Raw genomic sequence first — 24,881 nt, forward strand, 5'->3', positions numbered from 1 at the left:
AATATATAGGCCTACTTATTGTATTTAATGTTTTGAATTAGCTATTTTCAGTTTTCTAGTGTTATAATTTAAGTATCAATAGTACTTCAACTTAATCTTATATTATTTCAGTCATTTGCCTATGTTCATTTAAGATTTTCATCTAATACTTATATTTTATTTCAGCTTTATATCAATTGAAGAATATGATTTTGAATAGTTTTATTCTTCGTTAACATTTACAACACTGTCAAGACGAGTCAAGTTTTTCTCACACAAACCTATTGTTTGGCTTCAGAAGACTTAGAATACTTTTTGGAAATTGAAAGCCCTTAAGCAATATTATATGACAAAGAGAAGCATGAACATTCCACTAAACTTTTGTGTTCAACGGATAAAAGAAAGTCATTTAGGTTTGTAACGGCACGAGGGTGAGAAAAACGACAGAATTTTTCATTTCGGAGGAACTATACCTTTAAGATACTGAAAACAGAAAGCCCAAAATTACAGCACTGGAGATCAAGACCAGGCAAACAAGCACAGTTGTGCAAGCGTTTGGCAGTCACGTGGAAGAGAAAGATGCCGTCGTTTTCATTGCCAAAAAGGAGGAAAAGACTAAGCACGCATGCACACTTGCTTTTGTGTCCGTCTACGTCCATAATAGTTCATTTCACCGGAGAGAGTTCTGTGCACAGACACTGGATAGATGTGCTGCGGTCAGATCAGTGTGTGTTGGATGAGTCCGAAAGTGCATTTTATAGACACACACACACGCGCGCGCGCACACACTCACACTGAGATGGCATGGCTTACACTCCCAATAGCCCTATATCTGAACATGAAGCCCCTGAATGCTTCTACAGCATCGGTCTCTGTCCGTCTCATATACACACGTAACACACATACGCACTCACACAAACATTCGACGGGAGTTAGTCCCTGAAACTGTTCTTTCGGGATGGGATTTTGTTGGCTGGTAAAATCTAAATAAATAAGTCTTTTCTCTGCCATACAAAGGAGATTGTTAGCTAGTGCCAGTCTTCATCATCTGCATCCTCCTCTTCCTCCGAGGAGTCGTCGCTGCTGGCTCTCCTGGTTCTGCCCTGATCCCCCATCGCTCCGTTCTGCTGGGCGGCTAACATGGCGGCTGCCGCGCGCTGCTCGGCCTCCCTCTGCCGGAGCGCAGCTGCTTTTTTCTCCGCCTCGGCGTGACTCTTCATGTGGGCACTGCGGCTCTTCACCTTGAAGAAGATCCTGGAGAAAACAGAGTTCAGATCTTTAGGTCAGGGATTTAGACTCGAGAACCGTATCAGTTGGATTCGTGAGTCAATCATTCAGACTGGTTTTGCAAATTGACTCATTGTAAACATCCAACTCAAAAGAATGATTCGCTCATAATTCAGACATTAAGATCATTAAGTTACTGAGTTGAATCCAAGAACTAGATCGGTTGGATTCATTAAATAATCATTCAGACCTTTTTTTTTTTTTTACTGGCTTTACAGATTCATTAAAAACATCTGACTTTAAAGATTAAATTATTCACAAATCAGACCTGACGATTAATGAGTGAATGAATTGAACCTGAGAACTGGATAAGTCAGATTTGTGAACCAATCATTCAAACTGGTTTTGTTACTTGGATCAACCGATACAATGCAAAGGTTTGACTCAAAGAATGATTCACTGAAGGATCTGACATGCAGATCTATGAGTCAGTGATCTGAACCAGAGAAGTGGATCAGTCAGATTTGTGAACACAGCATCATACAGACAGGGTTTAATGATCTAGATAAAAGGACTAAAAAAAAAGATAATTTGCTCATTAATCAGACATGTACTGTATAACAATGAGCTGAACCAGAGAACCAGATCAGTCAGATTCACAAAGCAATCATATAATTAAAAACAATAATAAACAGCAGAATTTAACAAATTTTAATTTCTAAAAAGACATAAAATGTTGCACTGGGACTTCTGTCCAGCAACTGAATCTGTGATTCTTTTTTCTTTTTTTTAAAGCTCCAGTCCGTAACTTTTTTAAGTTAAAAATAATCCAAAATAATTATATTAAAAAAAACTTATTCTGCCAGTGGTCAAAACTATCTGCTTGCCATAGCTAGATTCAAAACGGTTAGCTTGTAATAATGATTTTAATTCCAGTGGTACTGGTGGGTTTCCGCGGGAAATTCGAGCATGTCTTTGAGTCATGACGTCACACCCGTACACATAAAGAAGGAGTTTCGGCTAGCCGGCTATACTGCGCGTGACGAGATGTTTAGATGTATAGGCTTTTCTCGCAGCACTTTACATAATTAAACTTATGGCATCCAGAAAGATCCAAACAACAATCATCAGTGTCAACTGGAGATTCAGCAGTTATAAAACCCAAAAGACTTCGTACTTCGGATTTAAGGTGGCTAGAGAAAGAGAAAGAAACCGTCTCATGCGAACACAAGGATTTAAACGTCGGCGGGGCTTTTGAAAAGTGTGTAAACTCCGTGTTTTGAAGGGGTTCAAAACGGAAGAAGAGACGGCTTTTTTTCTGCTGAACAAGTAAGACATTTCAATAGTTCAATCGTGTATCAGTACGTTTTCTTAATTCACACAGTTATGGAGTTTCCTTGTGCCTTTCTCGTTTTGCTATTATGGAGAATATGAATTCTGAACTACACAGGTAACCATAAAACACATTAAATTTAACATTAGTCACGCAATGCTGATGTTGTTAACATGAACAATTTGAGAACAAAGTAGGCTATAATTTGCACGGTTGCTGTAAATCACGTTGATTAAATCTAACGAAGCTTATCATGTCGAATGCTTTTTCCCCCTTAGTTGGTCAGAACAAAAATGGATTTTACTTACTTGTTCAGAAGACATTTTCTTATGAAAATTCTTATGTTGGTCAAACTTTCAAAAAGTGAATCTGTGATTCTGTATGACAGTATCCACACAGCGCGGTGACTGACAGCACCACTCGCCTCAAAGCACTGTGTTCATCCGCGCTGTTTCATGCCGATTTACAACCCACGTAAAGATAATAATTCCGCGAATCACTGCAGTTACAGATTTCGAACAGAGAGATGGCGACAAAGAGGAAAAGTTCCGGACTGCAGCTTTAAGTTAAGTTAAGTCAAGTCACATTTATTTTTATAGCGCTTTTTACAAAACAGATTGTTTCAAAGCAGCTTTACAGAGATAACAGGAAAATAATGCAACAAAGTTTGTTTTCAGAAGAAAGCATCACAGTCCAGCTTAAGTAAATTCATTGATGTTTCATTTTTGTTGTAAAAAAGTTATTCATGAAGTTAATTTATATATATATGGCCGCTCTGGAGAAAACCGTGACGTCATCGTCCAGCTCAGTTCAGTTCTCATATAATGGTGTCAATGCAGGCAGATCAATATTATTGTTGAATATTAAATTTAATGTCCCCAAATAAGCAAGCCAAAAGCCAAATGGCAACAAAGGTGAAAAAAAATGATGTGATGTATCAGTTTTTAACGGAAACATCTACAGGAACCATTTGATATGAATCAGATTTTCCAATGCTAAATATAGATTCAATACACCTTTGTAAGTGTGTTTGATTATTACCTCAGTTTGCTTGACTGTAAAGCTGAATGCACAATACAATGTAAAAAAAAAACGAAACTAAAATGAGTCACTCAACATGCTACTCTATGGAGAACTAGAGTATTGTTACTACACTATTGTTAAAACACCTGAACAACTGTCACACAAGTGACACAACTGAAAAATGTGGTTAAGTTAGATGTGTCGCAACTCTTACTCCCCAACACTGTAGTTCACACATTGTGATAAACAGAAACATTTAATGGCACAGTACAACAGATAAAATTAAATAAATTCATATTTAAATATTCATTTTAAATGTACCTGATTTATTTATAGATATACTTAATTACATATTTGCTTAATTAAATTGACTGTATTTCATTTATTCAAATAAAATGCATTTAAACGAATTAATTAATAAATAAAAAGGAACATTTAAATAAATTATTTATTTAAATGTACCTCATCTCTTTTTTTTTTTATTCAGTAAATAAATAAAATAAGGTACATTTAAATAAATGTTACACTATTATCATTAGTAAATTGAGTAAATGCGTAAAACTGAGTGTGTATCCCGATAAACTGACCTGCCACACTTCTTGCAGGGAAATTCACCCTCTTGGTTAGTTTGTCCTTTTCCTGTATTGCCAGCCACACTTTTCCGGCCTGTGGTTTCAGAGCGAGGTTTAGATGGTGGTGGTGGTGGTGGAGGAGGATGACTGACCCCCAACGTGGACGGATCCTTAGTGCTGTCCTCCTGACTTCTTAAGACTAAGACGGCAGGAGCCTAACAGGAAACAAATGGTTAGTATAAACAAGCACAGCTGAACGCATACAGATATGAGACACAGGGAACTTCCTCTGTGGTTGTAAGTTCTAACCCATCTATGTGTTCACCATTGTGCCCTTCAGCAAGTTAATTCTGGGTTCCTCCAACAGGACGGCCCCTTATAAATGTACTATAAAGTACATTGGATAAACTTGTAATAAGGTATACCACTAGATGGTGCTATAAAGATCCTACAGTGCTAAACTACACATGACTACTATCTTCCAAACCTCTCTGGCAGACCAGTTTTTTTATTGTCGTTTCAAATAGCCCAGAACTGGGGATGAACACTGGAGAACTAAAACAATTTAATTTTCTGTAGGCACCATGCATTTTTTGCAACCTCATGTAACTTTATGCAAATCTCCCCAAACTCACATTTTCAGTGGCCTGTAGAGTTTGTGTCACCCTGCCCAGGCTGTTTTCTTGTTTCCTGTCACATGACACATCCCACTTCCTGCTCTCCTCGTCTTCTTTCCGTGATTCAAACTTCTGTGAACTCTGATGGAGGAGAAGCATTAAGGTGCTGCACTAGTTAGTACGAAATCAAATCAACCAGATGCACGTACACACACAGCCACAGGAACTCACTTTATTGTCCACTTCCTCCTCTGTTGTGGGTTTAGTTTCTGGTGGTTCTGCTTCTCCATATATGAGCGTTCCATTCCTGCCGATCTTCACCTGCTTTTTATACGTGTAGTAAAACTCCACACACTGAGCCACTGTCTTGGAGCTCACCTTCAAGTCAAACATGAACACAACTCAGCATTAGCATAACTCATAGCTAGAGCTTGCTGCTATCATGCTAGGGTGTCAGTGGTGATTTACATGATCAGCTCTGAAAATACACTAATTTGACTAGAAACACCGGAGACCATGAAGAATAATTCTGCTATTTGCGAGACTTCCGGGTTCAGGAAAAAGTTGGACTGCTAGGATGTTCTAAGTGGTTATAGTTTATAACCATGTGGTTGTTTGAATGTTGTAGTTGGTTGCTAATGTTTTACTAGGATGTTCTGGGTTGATGTTAGGATGTAGGTTCACGTTACCAAACTTATGACTTCGATACGATACCCAACTGAAATATCGTGATACCAATACTGAATTTATACCATGGCAAAAAACTAAAACACCAGTAAAAGTAATTTAATAATATGACAGAACTTTAAATTGAATGTTTTATACATTTATTTAAAAAAAAAAAAACATTATCAATCACATTCGCTAACCTTTCACAATTCTGAACAGGTTGGGATAGCGGCCGGTCGGGACTGTGATATGACCAAAATATTATTTCATGATATGAGTAATTTAATATATTTAATATTTTTTTAATGTAATTTTATATCACAATATAGTTCTTTTATTTTATCTTAAAATATATTTAAAATTATTTTATCTTTTATCTTTAAAATAAGCAAAGATGCAAATTACAATGACAAATACAATATAAGAAAGATACAAATGAAATAAACAGTGCTATAAAATTTTCAGGTAGGGTACAGTAGGTCTGTTTAACAGTAGCATTAAGAAATTAAATAAATGTAAAAAAAAACTTCACTCTATGATTTACCTTAACACTGATTCTTAATAAATAGATTAAAGTTATTCAGTCAAACAGTGGGTGATTTTCTCTTTTCTTTTTTTCTTTGATTAGCATTAATTACACAGACAGCAGCAGGTTTATTAGGCTGCTGTCACTTTAAGATCTGACACATGGATCCAATACATTGGAACACACACGATTTCTTTCTTAACCGTTTACGTTCACTGAACACATACCCGACTGTGTTTGCGTTGATACTCGCCAGGATGTGCATTTTGACATATTTTTGACCATTCGAGAGCAATAATCTGTAAAAGAGAACTGCATTCGCGATCGCATGCTGTCTGAAAGGCGGCTTTCTGAGCGCCTATGAGCTCTTTTTCAAGGCTTATTGATCTTATTAACATGTCCGACGCTTTATTTTCTCATGTGCTGTGTGGAAATATTTTAGTCCCTGCATCACGATACCTTTCTAGTACCAGTGTATTATGCAACACTATTAGGATGGCAACAATGTTTTAAGTGCTTTTAATCTGTTAATATGTGGTTGATTGAATGTTCTAGATAGTTGCTAGTGTTACTAGGATGTTTGAGGTGGATGTTAGGGTGTTGCTAGGATGTTTGAGGTGGATGTTAGGGTGTTGCTAGGATGTTCTAAGTGTTTTAATGCATTGTTATGTGGTTGCTTGGGTGTTGTAGTTGGTTGTTAGTGTGTTGCTAAGATGATCTGGGTGGTTACTAGATGGTTACTTACTAGCTATAGTCAAGTCTCTATAATAAACATGTCCCTATGTATGTCTCACCTTCAACACAGAGACTTTTTGGAAAAGTAATAGCACACATCCTCAAGCTGCATTATATGATTTGTGTGGGTGATTGATACTTCTTGTTAGGGGTTTGTTCAAACCTGTACATACCATTTTCTGAACCATGAAGAAGTCCTTCTTGTAGGCAGCGATGCCTTTGTTGAAGATCCGTCGTTCCTCTGGCGTCCAGCTATCAGAGCCTGTGTGGTACAGACAAACGGTCCACACAATCAGATACCATGTAGCTGCTTCTAGACCACCCCCACCCGCTAACACAAATACATTCACGCACAAAGGACAGAGAGAGGGCAAACAGCCAGCACACACATGTCCAGACAAACAATGATGCCGCTGTCTTCACCCAGGATTTAACAACATGCCACAGACACACTCCCCCTCCTTTCCTCTCACCCACTCCCATACTCTACCCAGCAACCCACTCTGTCAACCCATCTCTCAGCCGAACCCCTCCCCTCCGCTGAACTCCACTCCTCAGCTGCTTTTGTTTATAACGGAGACAGGGAGCATGGTTTGGAATGCCAGCGCAGGGGGTGACGGGGTACCGGGACCGCATGCCATACGGATTAACTCACGTCACCCCGGCAAAAAAAAAAAGGTGAAAGAAAAGGAAAGTGTGTTTGACGGTGAGAGGGACTTACCAGAGTAGTGGTAGTCAGCCAAGGGGTGCGCTTTGGGAAAGGTGGGTTTTTTTAACAACAGACAGGCAAGTGCTCCCTATGAAAATAAAAAAGAAAGTAAAATTAGCATGGTTGAGGAAACGAAACTGGCTGCGGTGTGATATAAAGACAGGGTCACAAGTGGGAGAATCACAGGGCATGTTATGTCCCAGAGTTGATATGAACAGATTAATGAGTGCAGGAGAGATGCAATTCTGCTAGACCATCGCTATATCCTTAATAACATATGTAAAAGGCTTTTTGCTGCAGGCGTTTATCCCAGCTGTGCAAGTCGCTGGATGATCCCTTTTGTTCTCTCTGCATCGTTCCTCCATACAGTTTCTAAGGGTGCGATAAATCGAGGACACTATCTTTTTCTGGGTCAACAAGCTCTAACGTGTGCTTTTTTCTTATTTACGGCCTTTTTGCCACTTTTATTGATGTGTAAAGAGAGTTGTACAGAGAACAAGGCAAGTGACGAGCAATATAGATATTTGCTCCTGAGGGAAAGATGTAGAAACCAGACGGTTAATTGTGGTTTTAAACTACTCTGTATCGTCAGAACATGACAAACACTTCGTGAACATTTCTCAAATCTGAGGTAGAAAATTCAAAACATTTATAATAAAGTATTTTTTCTACATCAAAATATGCATAAGTTAACTAAAGAAAAATCATTTTCCAGTCTTGTTTCCCTAGCAAAAGAAATATCTTAATATAAAATTTAATTTCTTAGTTTCTGCATGTTCTGACGGAAGATAGTTTGTGTTGCCTGACTTTGATGACATATACCTTCGGCACAGTTTGCAGTGCAGGCTGCAATTTTAATAATATTATGTTTTTCTCTTGGAAATGCACATTTGACAGAATGAAGCTTGAGTTGGGATGCAGATGTAATTTTATGTTCATTAACAAAAACGGTAACATCTGTATATATTTAAACAACCTCATAGAGTGAAATTTAAATATTCTGTTTCAGTTAGCACTCTACTTTTATTAAAAATTAAGCATTGGTCATCCATAGTATCCTACATTTAGATCATGATAACCACAGGTAAAACCACGCAAGCATATAGCATCTCACTACCATGGTAAAATGTTACTATATGGCTTTTGGTTGTCCTGAGGTTGTCAGAGACATTACACCCCAGTTTAACAGACAAGGTTTAGTCCCAGACTAAAATGCATGTTTGAGCTATTTTAACTGTTTTTAATATATTAAAATATGTCAGTTGCCATTGTTTTGTCTCAAGATGCACACCAGTATTTTTTTTTCTAATGCAGGTTTATAAAAGCTACTTATATGTCCTAATTGAACTAAGGCCTAATCCTGGCTTAATCTAAGCCCTATCTGTGAAACCAGGCCTAAATGTCCTCACAACACGCAGGAAAATGCATCTAGTCAGCTTTCAGAGATTTGTTGTTTAAACTCATGCTTTTAAAACCATTCCAACTTAACAAAATGTATTTGTAGATTTCTAATAGAGATGCAATAATTCCAAAAGCCAACTGAAAAATCATATTGGCGGGAAGCAGGGTGATGTCAACTTCTGAGTTGGCATTAACAACCATAATAAACTTTAACATGACATGACAGATCATTGGATTGCAGGACAAACCGTTTGGAATTAAACATTTGTGTTAAACATTAAACATCCATGTTCTTGTATGTGTTTTTATGTTATCTGAGCAGGTCTTGTCAAAGACAAATTTCTGTCAATTGTGACAGACAATAAAGTTTTCTTATCTTATCTTATCTTATTGCTGAAGGCCATTACTGTCTTATGTACCTATTAATCTGTCAAAATATCTACATCTAAACCATGTTTGCAAGCTGCACAATACAAATTACTAATTTGCATGAAACACAAACTGAGGTCTAGCAACTTGGCATTACAAAACCTAAGATGCAACAAGATAAAACTATTTAAACCAATGGCAATGAAACCATTTTCAGTACATCTCGCTTATCACTGAAACTCAGAAAACACCAAAAACCTTACAGACACCACTCAGAGAGTCGAGCTGACTTTCATTTTCTGCTGTAGTTGTTTACATGTGTGACATGAACCACAAAGCAACAAACAGCATGTTGTGTAACAAATGCATGACTAAAATTTGGTTTAGAAATGCAACGCACATAATTCAGTCATCTTCAGCGTGTCGTTCTGGACACAAGCCTGTGATTGACAGGTGGTTGCTATGGCGGCAGTGTGACAGCTCAGCAGTAAGCGGCTGGCTGTTGTGTTGTTGCAGCTGCTGGCTCAACTGAGCGAACGTTGAAAAGAATTACCAAAGCACACGCACTGTTTGTGTTTTCATATAACAAGGGTCATCAATTAGCAGAATGCAGTTGCATTGGTTTCGCCTCGACTGCCAATCAGCTGTCATAAATGAATAAGCTAGGGGTATTAAACAAATAGATATTTGTTTACACAATATGCTATTTAAGCAATCAAATTATTCACAATTAATTGTATATATCAATATTAAATGTAATTCAATTATCATATCACATGAAAAGATGCATTTCACAATGTACTTGCACAGGAATTATAAATAAGTACAGTTTATTTGTCGCTTGTTGATTCTCAATATAGCGAAAAGATAAAAGATAACTAACTATAATGAATACTACATTAGCAGTGTAACATGAGTGTAATAGATGCACTTTTAGGGTTGGGGGTTGCTACAAAAAAAAAAACCCTGAGGCAACAGTGGAAAAGTAGTCCCAATTCCGCGGGAAAACCACAGACTTTGCAACACTGATTAAGAGCGAATGAACAACTTTATTTTGAAGAGTTACCAAAAATGTACAATGAATTTTTACAGAAATGTATATTCAACATTAATTTGAGATTGTTCAGATCTTAGCTGGAAAGGAAATTTAGAGCCTGGACTTTAAATTTAAAGCTTTGTCACATGCATGTTTGTGTGTGAATGGCCACAAGTAAAACGCTGTTCAAGGAAACAATGCGGACCATGTCATTTACTTTCACTTTCCATGTGCAAGTAATGTGTTTGCACGCATTAGTCACATAAACACTCTCTTTTAAGGCTTTGTAATCCATAATTCCAAAAAATAATTCTGCATAATTTAATCTTCCACTCATGTGACAAACCCTTCATGCATTGCTCTGAATAATCAGCAGTTTGAGAAGCAGCCAAGTGTAAACAGGTTTGATTGGTACACAATACAGGAGGAAGTTCAATTAAGCTATCCCAATGTGCTATGCAGTATATGATACTCACCATGATTTCACCCTTGGATTCATACAAGCAGTGCAAAGCCAGTTCCTGATTGGTCCCTCCTCCGTACAACGCACTCGAGCACGCCAGGTGCATGAGGTCATCCACTGATGGGACACACAGAATATCCAGGAAAAGACTGAATTAAACATACAGTCATGCAGATTTAGTTATAAATAAATAAGGCAAGCTGTAAAAAAAAAAAAAAAAATCCTGCAACTTCCTTTCATTCATTTAATTGTTTCAAGTTGTGTAAGTTGTAAACCTCTTTGCTGTTCCTGAGTATTGGCCTCCAGGTCAGGCAGTGGCGCCCACACCAGTTCAGCCTTGTGTAGGTCGTGCTGCGCTGCCAAGCGCTCTCTCAGCTCTGGGACCTCCGCCTGATACCGCAATCCAATGTTTATCCGACTGAAAAAGAGAGAGTGAATATAAACAGGCTGCTGTAGCAATCCAAACAAAATGAATATGATTTGTTCAAAATAACGGGGAACAAACGCATGAGGAATAGAACAATAAACATGAAGTTTGAGCAAAGCCTGATTAGCATGATTTGAGAATGTAAGAAACTATAAAGAAAGATAATGAATCTTCAAAAGCTTTTGTTGCCAGGGATTGGAAGCTAAACATGAGGCACGACTTCTATAAAATGAGAAATTCCTGAAAACAAATCACATTCCACTCCAGTTCATTCCACAGGTAGTTTGTGTCGTTTCTAAACGAGTCTGGGCCACTAGTGACAAATTGAATCGGAATCATTCAGAGACTATCAAAGATTTTCAGACTGTTGTTTGAATTACTTTATTGCTCATCTCAGTCGGCTCTTTTTTTTCTTTCTTTTTTTGAGAAATCAAGCATTCATGAGAGTAGACTCTGACCATGGGTATTTGCATAAAATTAACACCCGATGATTTCCAAAGCCAAATGTTCTAGTATCTGACTGCCAAGGTCTGGGTAGAAGGCAAGACAGATTGTGCTTTATTATTTTGTTCCAGGATGTGCTTTCGTGGTGCATTGGCCAACTCCAAAATGAAGGGTTCTGCAGCCATTCACAGAGAGTTTGAGTAAGAGAGAAACAATTTCAACCGAACACTGTTCTGACCATTAGATAAACCAGCTGGTACCAGTCGGAGATGATATCCCATAATTCTATCTGCTCAGCTACCATCCCCCCCTACTCTGTTCTTAAAAAGAGCTCTGAAATTTCCCATGTATGATCCAAGAAACCCATTCAGATGTCATTTCCCTTTAACACACTAACAGAGAGACTTGCGCATGACAGAACAGCTCCCCAACCAGCTCCACTGTAACCATGAATTTTGCATCAGCCGACTACAGATTACCACTTACAATAAAGTAATGCCAACATATCTGCACAGTAAGGCCCGTTTACACCACATGCATTAGCAGTGTGTAAGCAAAGCAGCAGCATAAATGCAACAGCAGGCTTGAGTTGTGCTTTTATGCTGTGTAAAGCTGCAGCTCTGTAGAAAATAATTGAAAGTCATTTCTGGGCTACTATTTTGAGTAATAACTGCCATCCAAACAGTAAGAGGAAACAGCCAGCTAACTAGACCACTGACTTTCAGTCACCTGAATGGAATCTAGTATAAAGCTAGTATAAAATTTTAAAAAAAGAAAAGAAAAAAAAGCATTGGCTAGAAAGTTATTATATGGCTAGAAGCGTAAGCTAATTATGGAAACTTATGAAGCGCAATGTGTGGGGGTGTTATTTGAATAGCGTGTGTACTTACGGCTCAATGCTGACAGGTGTAGCCTCACTCATAGCAGTGAGAACTGGAGGAGTTATATCACTGCTGTCTGAACATATACAAACAAAAAGACTGTGCTTAGACTCAAAGTAAACACTGTTTCTTATTATATGTCCTCCTAATCATGATATGCATAACAATTGTTTAACTGCACATATCCTAGCTTTTTGTAACATATATACTAAGTCTGTTCCAGAACCTAATGAGGTGCCTACTTAGACAGCGTTTTAAATTTTTACAAAAAGTAAGCAGCTCATTTTAAGATACCTCATTTTGCTCAATATTTTGAGTATCTAATTACAAGGTATCTAATGCATTCTGGGGTTGCCTAATCAGACGGTGGACTGATTCCAGATCACTTTATCGACTGCAAAAATCTCATATATATAATATATATATATATAAACGATATATATATAATCGTTTTTTTCCAGCTAAATAAAAAATGGACTATTTTGCGGAGTTATTAGAATATCAAGTTGTTATCTTAGCAACATATGCTAATCACACTGGAAGCAACTATTCATCAAGTCAGTCAGTCAAGCGCCTCGCCTGGGCAGTGCTATTTGTGTGATGCACATGAGTGACTGTTTAGAAATCTGTTCAGTCCCTTATAAGATTGTAATACGGTTAGAACACTGCATTAGAGGTTGCACTTTAGGTTGCATTTGGTTGTTAACTTCAAATCATTTAATTCTAAACTGACTACCTGAACTCATTTAAAGTAGTACTTAACAAATTTTATCTGTGTACTTTGCAGAGACAGTAAAGGGAACTCACTGGAGCGCAGGAGGCTGCGGGTGGCAGATTTGGGAGTGGCAGGTGGAGGCAGCCCTTGATTATTTGCTGCAGCAGCAGCAGCAGCGGCCGACAGGAAGGTGGAAAAGTAAAGACCCGAACCCTCTCGAACCGGGCTGAGGATGGGCGGGGGAGTGTAAGGCGGCATGTTGAGGGGGTTGTCAGGCAATCGGACAGGTGAACGTAAGTGACTCTGGTAAGGTGTGATGCTGGAGTAGATCGGTGGAGCGATGAAAGTGCCAAGTTTGGGTGGGGGAATAAAGAGCGGTTCTGGACGAGGCCGTCGTTTGGCTTTGGCTGATTTGGCGTCAGCTTCACTTCCACTCTCTGTTCCACCATTCTGTAGAAGAAATTAGATGTTGGTAAGCTGGATAGTGTGGAAAAAATACATACACCATATACAATCTGTGTGATCTTGGTGAGTCTTGTCAGAAATCATAAATCTGGTAGTGAAATGGGGTGGGGGAAGGTTGGATTAGGGTGAAGAGAATGGACAGGGGGGTCGGGAGGAATTTGTGGATTAATGGGGGGTTTTAATCCAGGGTTTAACAGAGGGAAATGGAATAGATCAGAGGGCAAAAAGAGGCATCGTCATGGGCATAGAAAGGTGCCATTGATGTTTTGATAAATTAGATCAGTTTGTGAACTCACCTGGCCTGAGCTCTCAGACAGAGAGTTCCGCAGTGAACGTCGTCGTGTAACAATCACAGAGGTTTTGTAATCGGAGAAGCTCATGTCATGGGCGCCCAAAGGCCGTGATGGCCAACTAGCTGAAAGGGAAGCCTGCTCGTGATCCGGGGATGAGGAATCAGTCTGCCTCACTGGCACAGATACTGGAATGACCAACGGCATGAGGCTGTCATCTCTGGGCCGCTTGGCACTCATCTGCTCCACCTCAGCTGCCCCTCGACCTGGACCTGTCGGGGCAACAGGGGGGCTCCAGGGCCTGTGTGGCTCTTGCTGTCAACACACGATTAACACAGTCAAATTAATGGTTAAACAAAATACCTAAATCTCAGTAGAGTGCATCCTTCCTCTGCTCTGTAGATACAAATGATATGCATGTGAAATGAGAAATTAGAGAGTGCTTAAAAGCTGATCAGATATATCAGCACAGGAAATGAGGTTAACTGAAGTCTATTTTCAAAAACAACTTATTGAATCAACTGTGACCTCATTTCTGCGCCAGGATATAACATCTTGCCCTGCAGACCAGCAACAGATTGCACGTGGATGTATAGATCGGTGTCACAAGTGAATAACATATTGGCATGCCGCCACAGGAGAAAACCTCAGGTTCAATATAACCAGACATTCTCCAGTAGGTATGTTAACGATTACAGAAGGGAATCCTTCTATGTTAGGTTTATTGAACTGCATCCAAACTTTTACACAAAACAGGAACTTAAAAAGAATCATCCAAAAATGGCACTCTTAGCAATTTCACAATGCCTGCCAATTTCAAAACCCCAAAAACACAATGTTCACATCAGAAAAAAAGCATTCTGGGAGGAGCAATTCCTGTTTTTTCCTAATTGCTAGCTTTAAGTAAGGCGTTAAAGAAAAAGAAATATGCTTAAACTTCATTGGCATGTTGTGTAAAAATGCTATGAAATATGCGTCACAAGTACAGTGTAACTAACTTGAAGTTGCGTGAAAATCTAGAAATCCCTGAGGATGTGGCCGGTCTTATCTAAACTCCGGCCTTGCTGGCACCACTGAGGTATTCAGCTTAGTACATGAAGCCCTTGCAGCTCACTCACCCTTGAGCAAGAGCTTTTTTTCAGCCTGTGTTTGGAGTAGGGAAGGTTTAACTGACACCCGTCGTCACCAGGAGACCAAAAAAACCTCACTGACTAATGCACCTACTCCTTTCGAGGAGCTGGAATCAGCTGACATGAGATTTGTAGCCTCTTTACTGGACTGCACCTTGTGTTCTGTGCATTATCTGCCCCACAGATCAGCAGTATATGTACACACACCCTTTCTTTGTTATCCTCGGCTGGATGTCTTAAGGGAGTGCTGCTGTCCTTTTCAAAGGAAGTATACGTAACGAGGAAAAGCAGACTGAACTAAATAGTGTGGCCCAGAAACCCTTAGATCCCCTCGTTAAACTTGATTGCTAATTGCGCTAATTCTCTGTCCGCAATAAAATGAACAAACCAAGCAATTAACACTAGTCCATGGAAGCAATAGGATGAAATCTCTTTATAATCTTCCATTCCAAAGCAAGTATTAACCCAGTGACACTACAAATTTAAAATTAGTAATGGACAGAGGTGTGCTTTTGGATTTCGACAAAAGGAAATACAGCTCTATATGTACATCAATGTGCAGGAGGGTGAGTGGGCTGAGGGTGGGGTGCACTTGCTGGTATTTGTATGAGAAGTCCGTCAGGAGATAGAGGTTGCAGATGTGTGGAAAAGCTTTTGTTTGGTTCATTGGATCATGTGACCTGATGACGACAGTCAGTGTCTGTCCTTTACTAATTTTACACTCCTTTATCAACTGAGAAACCTGTAGAACTTGTACGCATTTGAAACAGGTAGTGCATCCTCACTGTACAATGTTAAGCAGATAATAACGTCAACTTCCCTCGGCTAAGGGTAATTTGTGATTAAGGGAGTGGCAATTCACACTTGGCATGTTTGGTTCGATAAAACGAACTCTGGTGCGATTGCTCTGTTAGCGCAGTTCATTTGAACGTGTGAACGCTGCCATCCGAACCCTGGTGAGCACCAAGCAAGCGGACCGAGACTGCTGAAAAGATGGGTCTCGATCCGCTTCCAACAATCTCAGGTGCGGTTCGTATGAAATATGAACGCAACATGGATCACCATACATGTAAACAAATCAAAAACAGGAATTCTCGTCATAGTTGCGAGTTTGCCCACCGCAGTTCAGTACAGGCATCAGAACCGCGTCTCCTTGCAGCAGATCATTTGTGTGTGACGGAGGGATTCCTGCCACTGTTTTGACTCCTTTACACATTTTATAAGCTCTTCACTAGTTCTCAGCTGGTCAAAATACCATCATATGCAGGCTACGCACATACAAAGAGTGCATTTATCCTAGCACACAGCATTGTTTTGGATGTTCGATAAGTTCTGTCTCGAAATAGGCAATACGTCATAAAAGCCAACCAATAAGGTTGTGAACATATCCCTATGCTTTTAGGTTCAGTGATAAAAATGTCAATCTGAACGCTAATTGGACCAGGACTAAATGTTTTTTTTTTGGTCCGGACCAAACGAACTAAGCGAACCGAACAAGTGTAAACTTGTGAACTAAGTCACAGACCAACCTTTCATCTTGACTATTTAACAATGAATTGTCAAAAACACAATTTTAATTTCTCCCTTATTCTTGACTGAAAAACAGCCAGTTGTCTTACCTTGACATTCCGCGAGGGAAGAGATTCCCTTTCCGAAGCCTTCTGAGCCAAGGTCTCCAGGTTGACCTCTTGCGACACCCTCCTCTTACGGCGTGTGCTCTGGATTACACCTGTCGGAGCGGCCCGGATGTCTTGCACCGCAATGGTCTCAGAAGCCCCGTTCTGAGAGCCTTGGGCATGAAGATCAGTCGGCATGACAAATGGGTTATCTGAGGCAGGGCCTCCACCCTCTTTTGAAAGCCGACGTGATCTCCGGGGCCCAGGCTGTTGGCTCTCAGTGGATTGCTGGGGAACATTTGCAGGAGGCTGAGGAACAGAGTCCTTAGTCTGTGTTGATGGGGGATTAGTGGTCTCTTGGGACTGTCCTGGTAATGAGGGGGGATGCTGATCAAGTGAAGGGGCACGTGGCTGCTGTCCATCAGAGTAATTTTCCAATACATGCTGGTTTTGATGAGGTTGCTCAGATATTTTTTGCCGCTGCGCCAAGTCAAGTTGCAGTTGAATCTGTTGCATATGCTGTTGTGGTTGCTGTTGCTGAGTCTTATTTAGTTGCTGTGCTTGTTGCTGTAACTGTGATTGGGATATTTGTCGTGACTGTTTTTGATGCTGAAGTACCTGTTGCTGTTGCGTCTGCTGTCGTATCTGCTGTTCCAGCTGTTGCTGCCGTTGATGGTGCATCATCTGTCGCTGCATCTGCAGCTTTTGCTGTTGCTCCTGTTCCTGTAGTTGCTGAAGATGATGCTGAGAATTCGTCTGTGTACTGTAATTCAAATTTGGCAAGGTCCGATTGCCCTGAACTACCTGATAGTAACCTGCTACCAAGTTCTGCTTGGGCTGTCCAAAAGCTAACTGAAAGGGTTGCAGCACCGAATTTCCAGTGGTGGACTGTCCATGCTGCTGTGGATTTAACATTCCAGGCTTTTGAGTCTGCTGAAAAGCTTGCTGCTGTTCCCAGTCCATGCCCCGGCCAGGTTTGGTCGTGTCCCTGAAGGTATCTCCACTTATGTTAGCGCCTTGTTTTTCAGTTGCCCTAATAGTCGATGGCTCGGGCTGCTGCTGTTGTACTGACATGCCTTCATGCATCTGCTTTGCAAATACAGTCTGAGCCCCCAGGTAAGGGGCATAGTTCTGGGACCATGCTGTTATACCCTGTGACCAACTGTTTGGTCGCTGTTGGGGCTGCAAAGACGGGTCTTGATGTGACCACTTCATGGGCACAGTCTGTTGGTAGTGCCCACGACTTTGATCACCCTTCTCTGGGCTGAAAATGACAGAATTGAGGTACATATGTGGTGCTTCTGCATTCGAGCCTTCCACACCTCCACTGTCATTATGGCCAGGCCCTGAGGGAGGGATGCCATAGTAGGCCTCTGTATGCTGAGAGGCCTCTTTCATTGCCACACCCTGATCGTTGAAGAAAGTGATGCGTTTGCCCGTTCTCTTTGCGTTTGGTTTCGGTTGAGGTTGCAAACTCATGACTTTCATGAATATAGATTCTGTGGAGTGGTGGAGTGGGTGGTTATGGAGACAAGAGTTCAAATCCCCAAACCACACTAAGCTTTCTCTGGTTTAATCAAAAGTCTTAGAGTATCGCCCTTGACAAAGAACCCTAGTTTTATCCAGTATTTTGGCAGTCAATGGTCATCCAAACCTACTCAACATAGTAGAAATGCAAATAAGCTTTAAAATACAAAACTGCAGCATCTCCTGTGCAGAAATAGTAGTTTCAGTATGGTGTAGCTCAAACATGTCTATTTGCTTTTATTCTTCACTGCCAAATTTTCAGGTCCTGGGATGCCAAGCTGGGTTGAGAAGTCTTTAGGTTAACTTGTTGCTTATTCATGGGAGACAACCTGAGAAGAAAGTGGTCACAAATATTATGGTTAGCCTTCAGAGTCAGTACTTTGGGCTTAGTGGGGGTTCATTGAAATAGCCGTTTCAGCAACTTCATGAATAGGGCCCTAGAGAAAGGATTTAAAAGGGAAAGGTGGAATTGTTAAGGGTTGGGGGAGCTGTGCCATTAGCAGCTTAGTGCACATTTTAAAACTATGTTGAACAAACTGAATTCAAGCCAGTAAATAAGCTCAGTATGCACAGAAAGTTAACAAACTTTTCTTAGCAACCAACAAACTAATAGGACACATATGTATGCTAACTGTGAGTGGGGGGAGCTGCATGTTACTGCAAATAATTGTTTCTAGATCGTGTGCAGTGAAAGTGAGTAAGATGATGAGAGATGTACAGTTGCACACATAATCCCACAGAGAGTGTGAAAATGTACTAGCCTAGTTTCACAATGAGAATGTTTAAAGTAATGCACTCCATAGTTCACATTAGCATCCACATATTAACTTAAAAATCAATAAAAGTGTACCATTAACCTGAAATGGAGGGCTTGAGTTGTTATGTATGCATATATGAAGCAACCAAATAAATAATGTCAAATGTCTGCATAAAAAAAAACATTTTTTAAATGAGATACATATCTGTAATATGCAAACAAATTATAAACTACACTAATTATAAGCACTCTACCAGATGATTTAACATTATTCTTTTGTGATCTATATTCATTAGGAATCCTGTCTATGGTGTTCATTCATAGAATTGTATTTGTTCATCTCTGCTTTTATCAACACCGATTACCTGTGGTAAAATCACTGTGGTGCACATCTCCCATGGGTTTTTGTTTTATAACAATGACCAATACAAATGTTCTCTACACTTAGGGCTGTGCCGGTGAGCGTGACAACCGCACCAGCACCACCATGGTGGCATGCAAAAAAATAAATAAAAATTATTTGCACATGATGGTTACGTTTTATGTAGATATGGGAAACAAGTTAAGTACAAAGCTATGTTTACAAAAGAAATAGGCCTAACAGTTTAGAAACTATGATATTATATTGATATGATCGCAACACTTGAATTTTGGGCGAATGAGGGGTACGCCCGCGAGCCCATAAATTTGGATTAAGCCATATGTCGGCTTTATATTCTGTCTTGCGATCTGGCTATACAATAGTTTATTAGCTTCAGAAACATTTAATTGTTTTTCAAACTTCATCTCTTCTCATTTTCAATTTAACACAGTTTGTAATCACTAGGGAAGTTATGGAACTGAAGTTTATTTGTATAGCGCATTTCACACAAGCCGGTAATTCCGTTTCACTTTCCCATGCAATGCAACATAAAATATAAATGTCAAGTTGATAAGAAGCTTCTATGCTCCTGTATGTTTGTGTCCGGGCGCAGCACGATCTCCGATCTTGTTGTGTGTGCTTCAATGAAGGCAGCGCATCAATATAGCAACAATAATTACCTGTGCAGTTAAGTGTTTGAACAATAACTTTATTTAACCCACAAAACCCCCACACCACCGGCTGGCCCTGTCACAGCCTTATCTACACTTAGGCTATTATTAGGGATACACCGAATTAAAAATTCTAGGCCGAAACCGAAAATTCTAAATGTACTTGGCCAAAAACCGAAAATGCTTATTACAAATTATCCATTTCTTATTTTAAATGAGCTTTTTGTATAATTGTATTTAATATTATACTTTAATGAAATTCCATAATGATACTGAATAAAAATATATATACAAGCCAATAAAATAAAACAACCAATTTTTTATTGAAAGTAACACACTAAAATTGGATAGAAAATATATATTAATAATTAAAATCAATATGTTATTCGTTATTCAGTTCTATGAAAGAGAATCAGATTCAACAGATTTATTTTTTGAACAATTATCTAAATAATGTAGCCTATAGTGCTATGCTGTGTGATCTCATATGAGTGAAAGGTTGCCCCGCCCTCACGCCAGTAAACACGTAATCAATGAAGAGAAGAGATGTCACTGCAAGTGGGAGGGGACGTTATTTTTATTTAAGGATTACGATGGCATATTAATAAAAAAAATAATAATAATGATGTGCACAGATAAATCATTTTCATTTATAATAAATACTGCAACATTCCATTACAAAACAAGAATTGTCGATTTAATGGTTACCTGTTGCTGTTGAGTAAATCTACAGCACTGAGAATTCTACAAAGTACCCTAATGTTACAAAAGTAACATTCAGTCGTGTTTATTTACATTACATTTTGGCCAAATCATCTAGTAGGAAAAAAGTATCGTTAAGGTCAACATGGTAAAGTGTATCAATACTGCGTTCTCAAAGCACTCATTTAAAGCTGCAGTATTTTCAGGGGTGGCGCAACGCAATGAAAAACAGTGCGGGGATGTAAACAACAATTGCATAAACCAAACCAACGTCCATTTAAAGTGATAAGACCTGTAGGTCAATTTCACCTAACACGTTTTCAGTGAATTACAATATCTATTGGATAAATCCAGCGCATGGCGTTCTGTTCTTGCACTGAAAGCACACGAAAGTCATAACATTAGCAAAACAACAGACACAGCGACGCACGGTTACACAAGCCAAGGTTTTAACAGTTGACAAGACAACGCGTTTAATAAGCTTGTAACTTAAAGTAGGCTACGGTTACCTAATCGAACCTACTTCTTAATTTAAACCGCGAACGAATGCCGAACAGACTCGAGTGCTGCTGAGGCATGAGCGAATTCCCATCAGAGAGAGTGGTTGTGGATCAAAACCTAGTGAGCTGCCTAACTAGACAGCATTCTAGGGGGCGTAGACACAGGACGGGGTCTCGAGGCGCCTTTTACAATTTATACTTTTAAAAGAATAAATCAATATTCTGTCATCCTTTACTCCGCCTCGTGTTGTTCCAAACTGAATGACTGTCATTCTTCTGTGGAAAATGAGATGTTATGCAGAACGAGAGTGAGAGTCCCATTCACTTTCATTTTGTGGAAAAAAGACGGGTGAATAGAGGAGGTTGTCATTCTGCATAACATTTGATTTTGTGTTCCACAAAGCAAGTCACACGGGTTCGGAACAAGACGAGGCGGAGTAAATGATGACAGATCTCTCATTTTGTGCGCGTACCATTAACACACTGCTTTAAAAACGCAACGTTCATGGCGCGGCGCGGCGCGGCGCGGCGCGTTCGAATAGCCCCTCAAAAAGCTGTCTGGGTAAACAGCTCAAGGTTTTGGTACACAGACAGTGCGTTTGCATACTACATGGGTGCCCTTCCCGGACCCCCCTTCTCAATGAAGCCAGCTCAGCTCTATTTACCAGAAGTCCTTTGTTGCAGAAAAGGGATTATCCAGTCACTAATTCCGTGTCACACTGCAACAAAGTCAGACAACAATGTAAATATGAAGCATGCTTGAGCAGCAAAATAATAAAAGTGGTAAATGACAAGCCCCTGTCCTGTCTGTTAGTTGTCAACTCTGGTGAATGTAATTTGTGAGTTAGTTTTTGCTTTCAGTATTACAAGAGCCACGCGTTAGCGCACGCTCGGATGCGAATAATATTTTGCAACAACTTGCTAAGGATTGTCAATTGCATGGTTTCGATTTGCTAAACATGTACGTCTTAAGCATTAAATAACACATTTTAAAAAATAATCCTTACCATAGTTATTTTCTGCGCTTCATGTCGCCCTAAGTAAGAACAAATGCAAGCCAAGGTCCAATGCAACAGTACAGAAATGACTGCATGCTTATCCACGATTGAGTCATGCAATGCTGACCTCACTCCAGTAATATTCAAGTCAAGAGGTAGATCCTTGTGCAAATGAAACCACCGAGAAATGGAGGGCTTCTTTGACAAAATGGCGTGGCGTTTTCCAAAACAATTGCACTCGATTTCGTTATGATTGCACGCACATGCGAATCAAATCGCCCAAAAACAATCTAGTTCACTCGTCCACGGAGTATGGAACAACACATTCTCTTTCAGATGAAGTCTTGTGATCCCTTACTGTCCTGTTGGCCACACCCACTTCCGTTACCATATAAGGTATTTCCCCTTCCATGCGGGGCGCTGTAAGTTACAGCAAATGCACAGGCCATGCGGGAAATTCCGTCACTGGGAAACGTTCTTCAAAACATGGCTTGTACTAAACATCCCCATCCATACCTGAATCGAGTCAATGATTTACGATGTGGTCAATGAGCAAAAGACAAGACACACTTGGTTGAAACTAGTGGAAAACCAGCAAATGAGAGAAATTTAAGATGGTTTTAATAACAAACAAACTGGTTGTTTGGATTGGGGTGACCAGGGAGTGTGTTGCAACACAAGACAACCGTTTAACCAATAAGAAATAAGATACATGGGAAATCACCCATGACCACCACCACCCCCCTGAGGTGAATATACTGTAACAGGATTTAGGACAGAAAAAAATACTATAATTATTAATTAATTATAATTATTATAAAAAAAATACAGAAAAAAAAATGTAATATTGTGAAATATTATTACAATTTAAAATAATGGGTTTCTTTAATATACATTAAAATATTATTTATTTCTGTGATGCAAAGCTGAATTTTCATCAGCTATTACTCCAGTCTTAAGTGTCACATGATCCTTCAGAAATCATGGTTCTGTATTTTTGATCAAATAAATGCAGGCTTGATGATCATAAGAGACTTCTATCAAATAAATTAGAAATAGTAATGTTTCCAAACTTCTGACCGGTACTATATATATATATATATATATATATATAAACATGTGCACCTCCACCCTGGTTACAACTATGGCAATCACTGTTGCATGTTGTTACAGCACTTTTTACACAGGGGATAAATTGTGGATCTGTGAATATTTTTATATCACAATCTAAGAAACTTTAGAAAGAAAAAAGCACTGAGTTACAGTTACATTTCCCTACTGAATGTAACTTACACCAACAGAATTCGCACAGACAATCCATTATCACTGATTCGATTGTTATCAATATAAAAGGGGAACATTGTGAACATGATTATGTTGGAGCAAGCAGAGTGTCAAGGCAAGACAGACAGCCTTTTACAGTGGTTGTGAAAGTTCTGAATCTGGATTCTGTAACGCCAATCCCGCCTATGACTCGAAGCATTTCTGCATTCGTGCAGAGGTTCAGCAGCACGGACATGATCAAGCATGTGCTGCCGTGAGTAAGGAGACACCCATAGGCCTCATCGTGTCAGTGTTTGTGGTCTCGGTCTCCCTCTCTCTCTCGGTCTCCCTCTCTCTCGGCCCCTCTCTCGCTCTCTCTCTCTCGGTCTCCCTCTCTCTCGGCCCCTCTCTCGCTCTCTCTCTCTCGGTCTCCCTCTCTCTCTCGGTCTCCCTCTCTCTCTCGGTCTCTCTCTCTCTCTCTCTCGGTCTCTCTCTCTCTCTCTCTCTCTCTCTCTCTCTCTCTCTCTCTCTCTCTCTCTCTGCTGTGCCTTAAAATAAAGTGCAAAGCCATCAGACATGCGGGCCAGCCATTCACCGGGTATGGCATGTGCAAAGTGTACCAGCTTTAATAAAATAAAAAAAATCTGATCGGGTGCGTAAAACATTATTCTCATACATTACTGGATGAAATACAATGCTCAAAATACTTATGCATGCAGACTGCATGCTTACTCGTAAAATGCAGATGGGCGCGTGACTGCGTCCTATTTAATAGCTACAATGCATGCATGATTGATTCCAAGATCTCAAACTGCAAGTACATAAACAATTACATTTTGTCCTAGGTGAAAACGACTGCACTCAGTCAGTAAACGTTGCGATGGCTCTTAGGGGGGAGGCTGACACAAGTTTACATGACACAGTTGTTGCAACACCACCAAATGTTGCACAACAGTAACATGATCCATCATAATGCAGGACAGGTACATATCTGATATACGCACTGTTGACACCATCACCGATTTAAAGGAAACGCATGCATTTTAGATAAACAAATCGTTAGACATTTGTTCCAACAACACTGTTCTAACGATAATCACTTTCTGTTGCCGCTCATATGTGTAGTTGCAATGCTTGCTGCTCTCGTGCAAAAAAGGTGTTTTTATGAAACAGTTCGCCACTCGTAACAATGACTAAAAGCGCATCTAATTGTTTCTGTCAAAAGTATGGAACCACCCAATCGAATTCATGCTCCCGAGCAAGGTCTTCTTTCGACGTCCTGCAGAAACTCATCAAATAAACGTTTTACGAGAGGAAATACATGCGAACTGAATCTAGTTGGAATGACTTATTGAGCATTACATTACCTGTAAAAACATCTGCGACGTTTCTCCAGCGATCCAGATCTTTTTCGTGTTGCTTTCAAGAAAAAAAGGGGAAAAAAAAACTTTAAGCCTTGACTGTAGCGTCACTTC

At 39.7% G+C, this 24,881-nt stretch overlaps 1 protein-coding gene across 4 annotated transcripts; it reads right to left on the reverse strand.

Annotated features, from left to right (window-relative positions):
- Window positions 1–290: 290 nt before the first annotated feature.
- Window positions 291–24,880, reverse strand: mideasb (mitotic deacetylase associated SANT domain protein b). Of its 4 annotated transcripts, none has more exons than XM_056245580.1 (13): window positions 24,774–24,880; window positions 16,631–18,483; window positions 13,888–14,196; window positions 13,219–13,576; window positions 12,421–12,487; window positions 10,935–11,077; window positions 10,673–10,776; window positions 7,403–7,478; window positions 6,855–6,943; window positions 4,983–5,129; window positions 4,770–4,892; window positions 4,150–4,349; window positions 291–1,233 (listed from the first exon to the last, which is right to left on the reverse strand). In XM_056245580.1, exons 2-13 carry the CDS (start codon window positions 18,113–18,115, stop codon window positions 1,008–1,010), a joined length of 3,327 nt encoding a protein of 1,108 aa, XP_056101555.1. In that variant the 5' UTR covers window positions 18,116–18,483; window positions 24,774–24,880; the 3' UTR covers window positions 291–1,007. The 4 variants fall into 4 exon arrangements, with proteins under 4 accessions (XP_056101555.1, XP_056101556.1, XP_056101554.1 ...); XM_056245581.1 differs by lacking the exon at window positions 24,774–24,880 and adding an exon at window positions 22,271–22,727; XM_056245579.1 differs by lacking the exon at window positions 24,774–24,880 and adding an exon at window positions 22,153–22,727.
- Window position 24,881: the final 1 nt, after the last annotated feature.

This window comes from Rhinichthys klamathensis, unplaced genomic scaffold (assembly GCF_029890125.1).
Source record: "Rhinichthys klamathensis goyatoka isolate OS25496 unplaced genomic scaffold, OSU_Roscu_1.1 h1tg000032l_1, whole genome shotgun sequence".
NCBI lineage: Eukaryota > Metazoa > Chordata > Actinopteri > Cypriniformes > Leuciscidae > Rhinichthys > Rhinichthys klamathensis.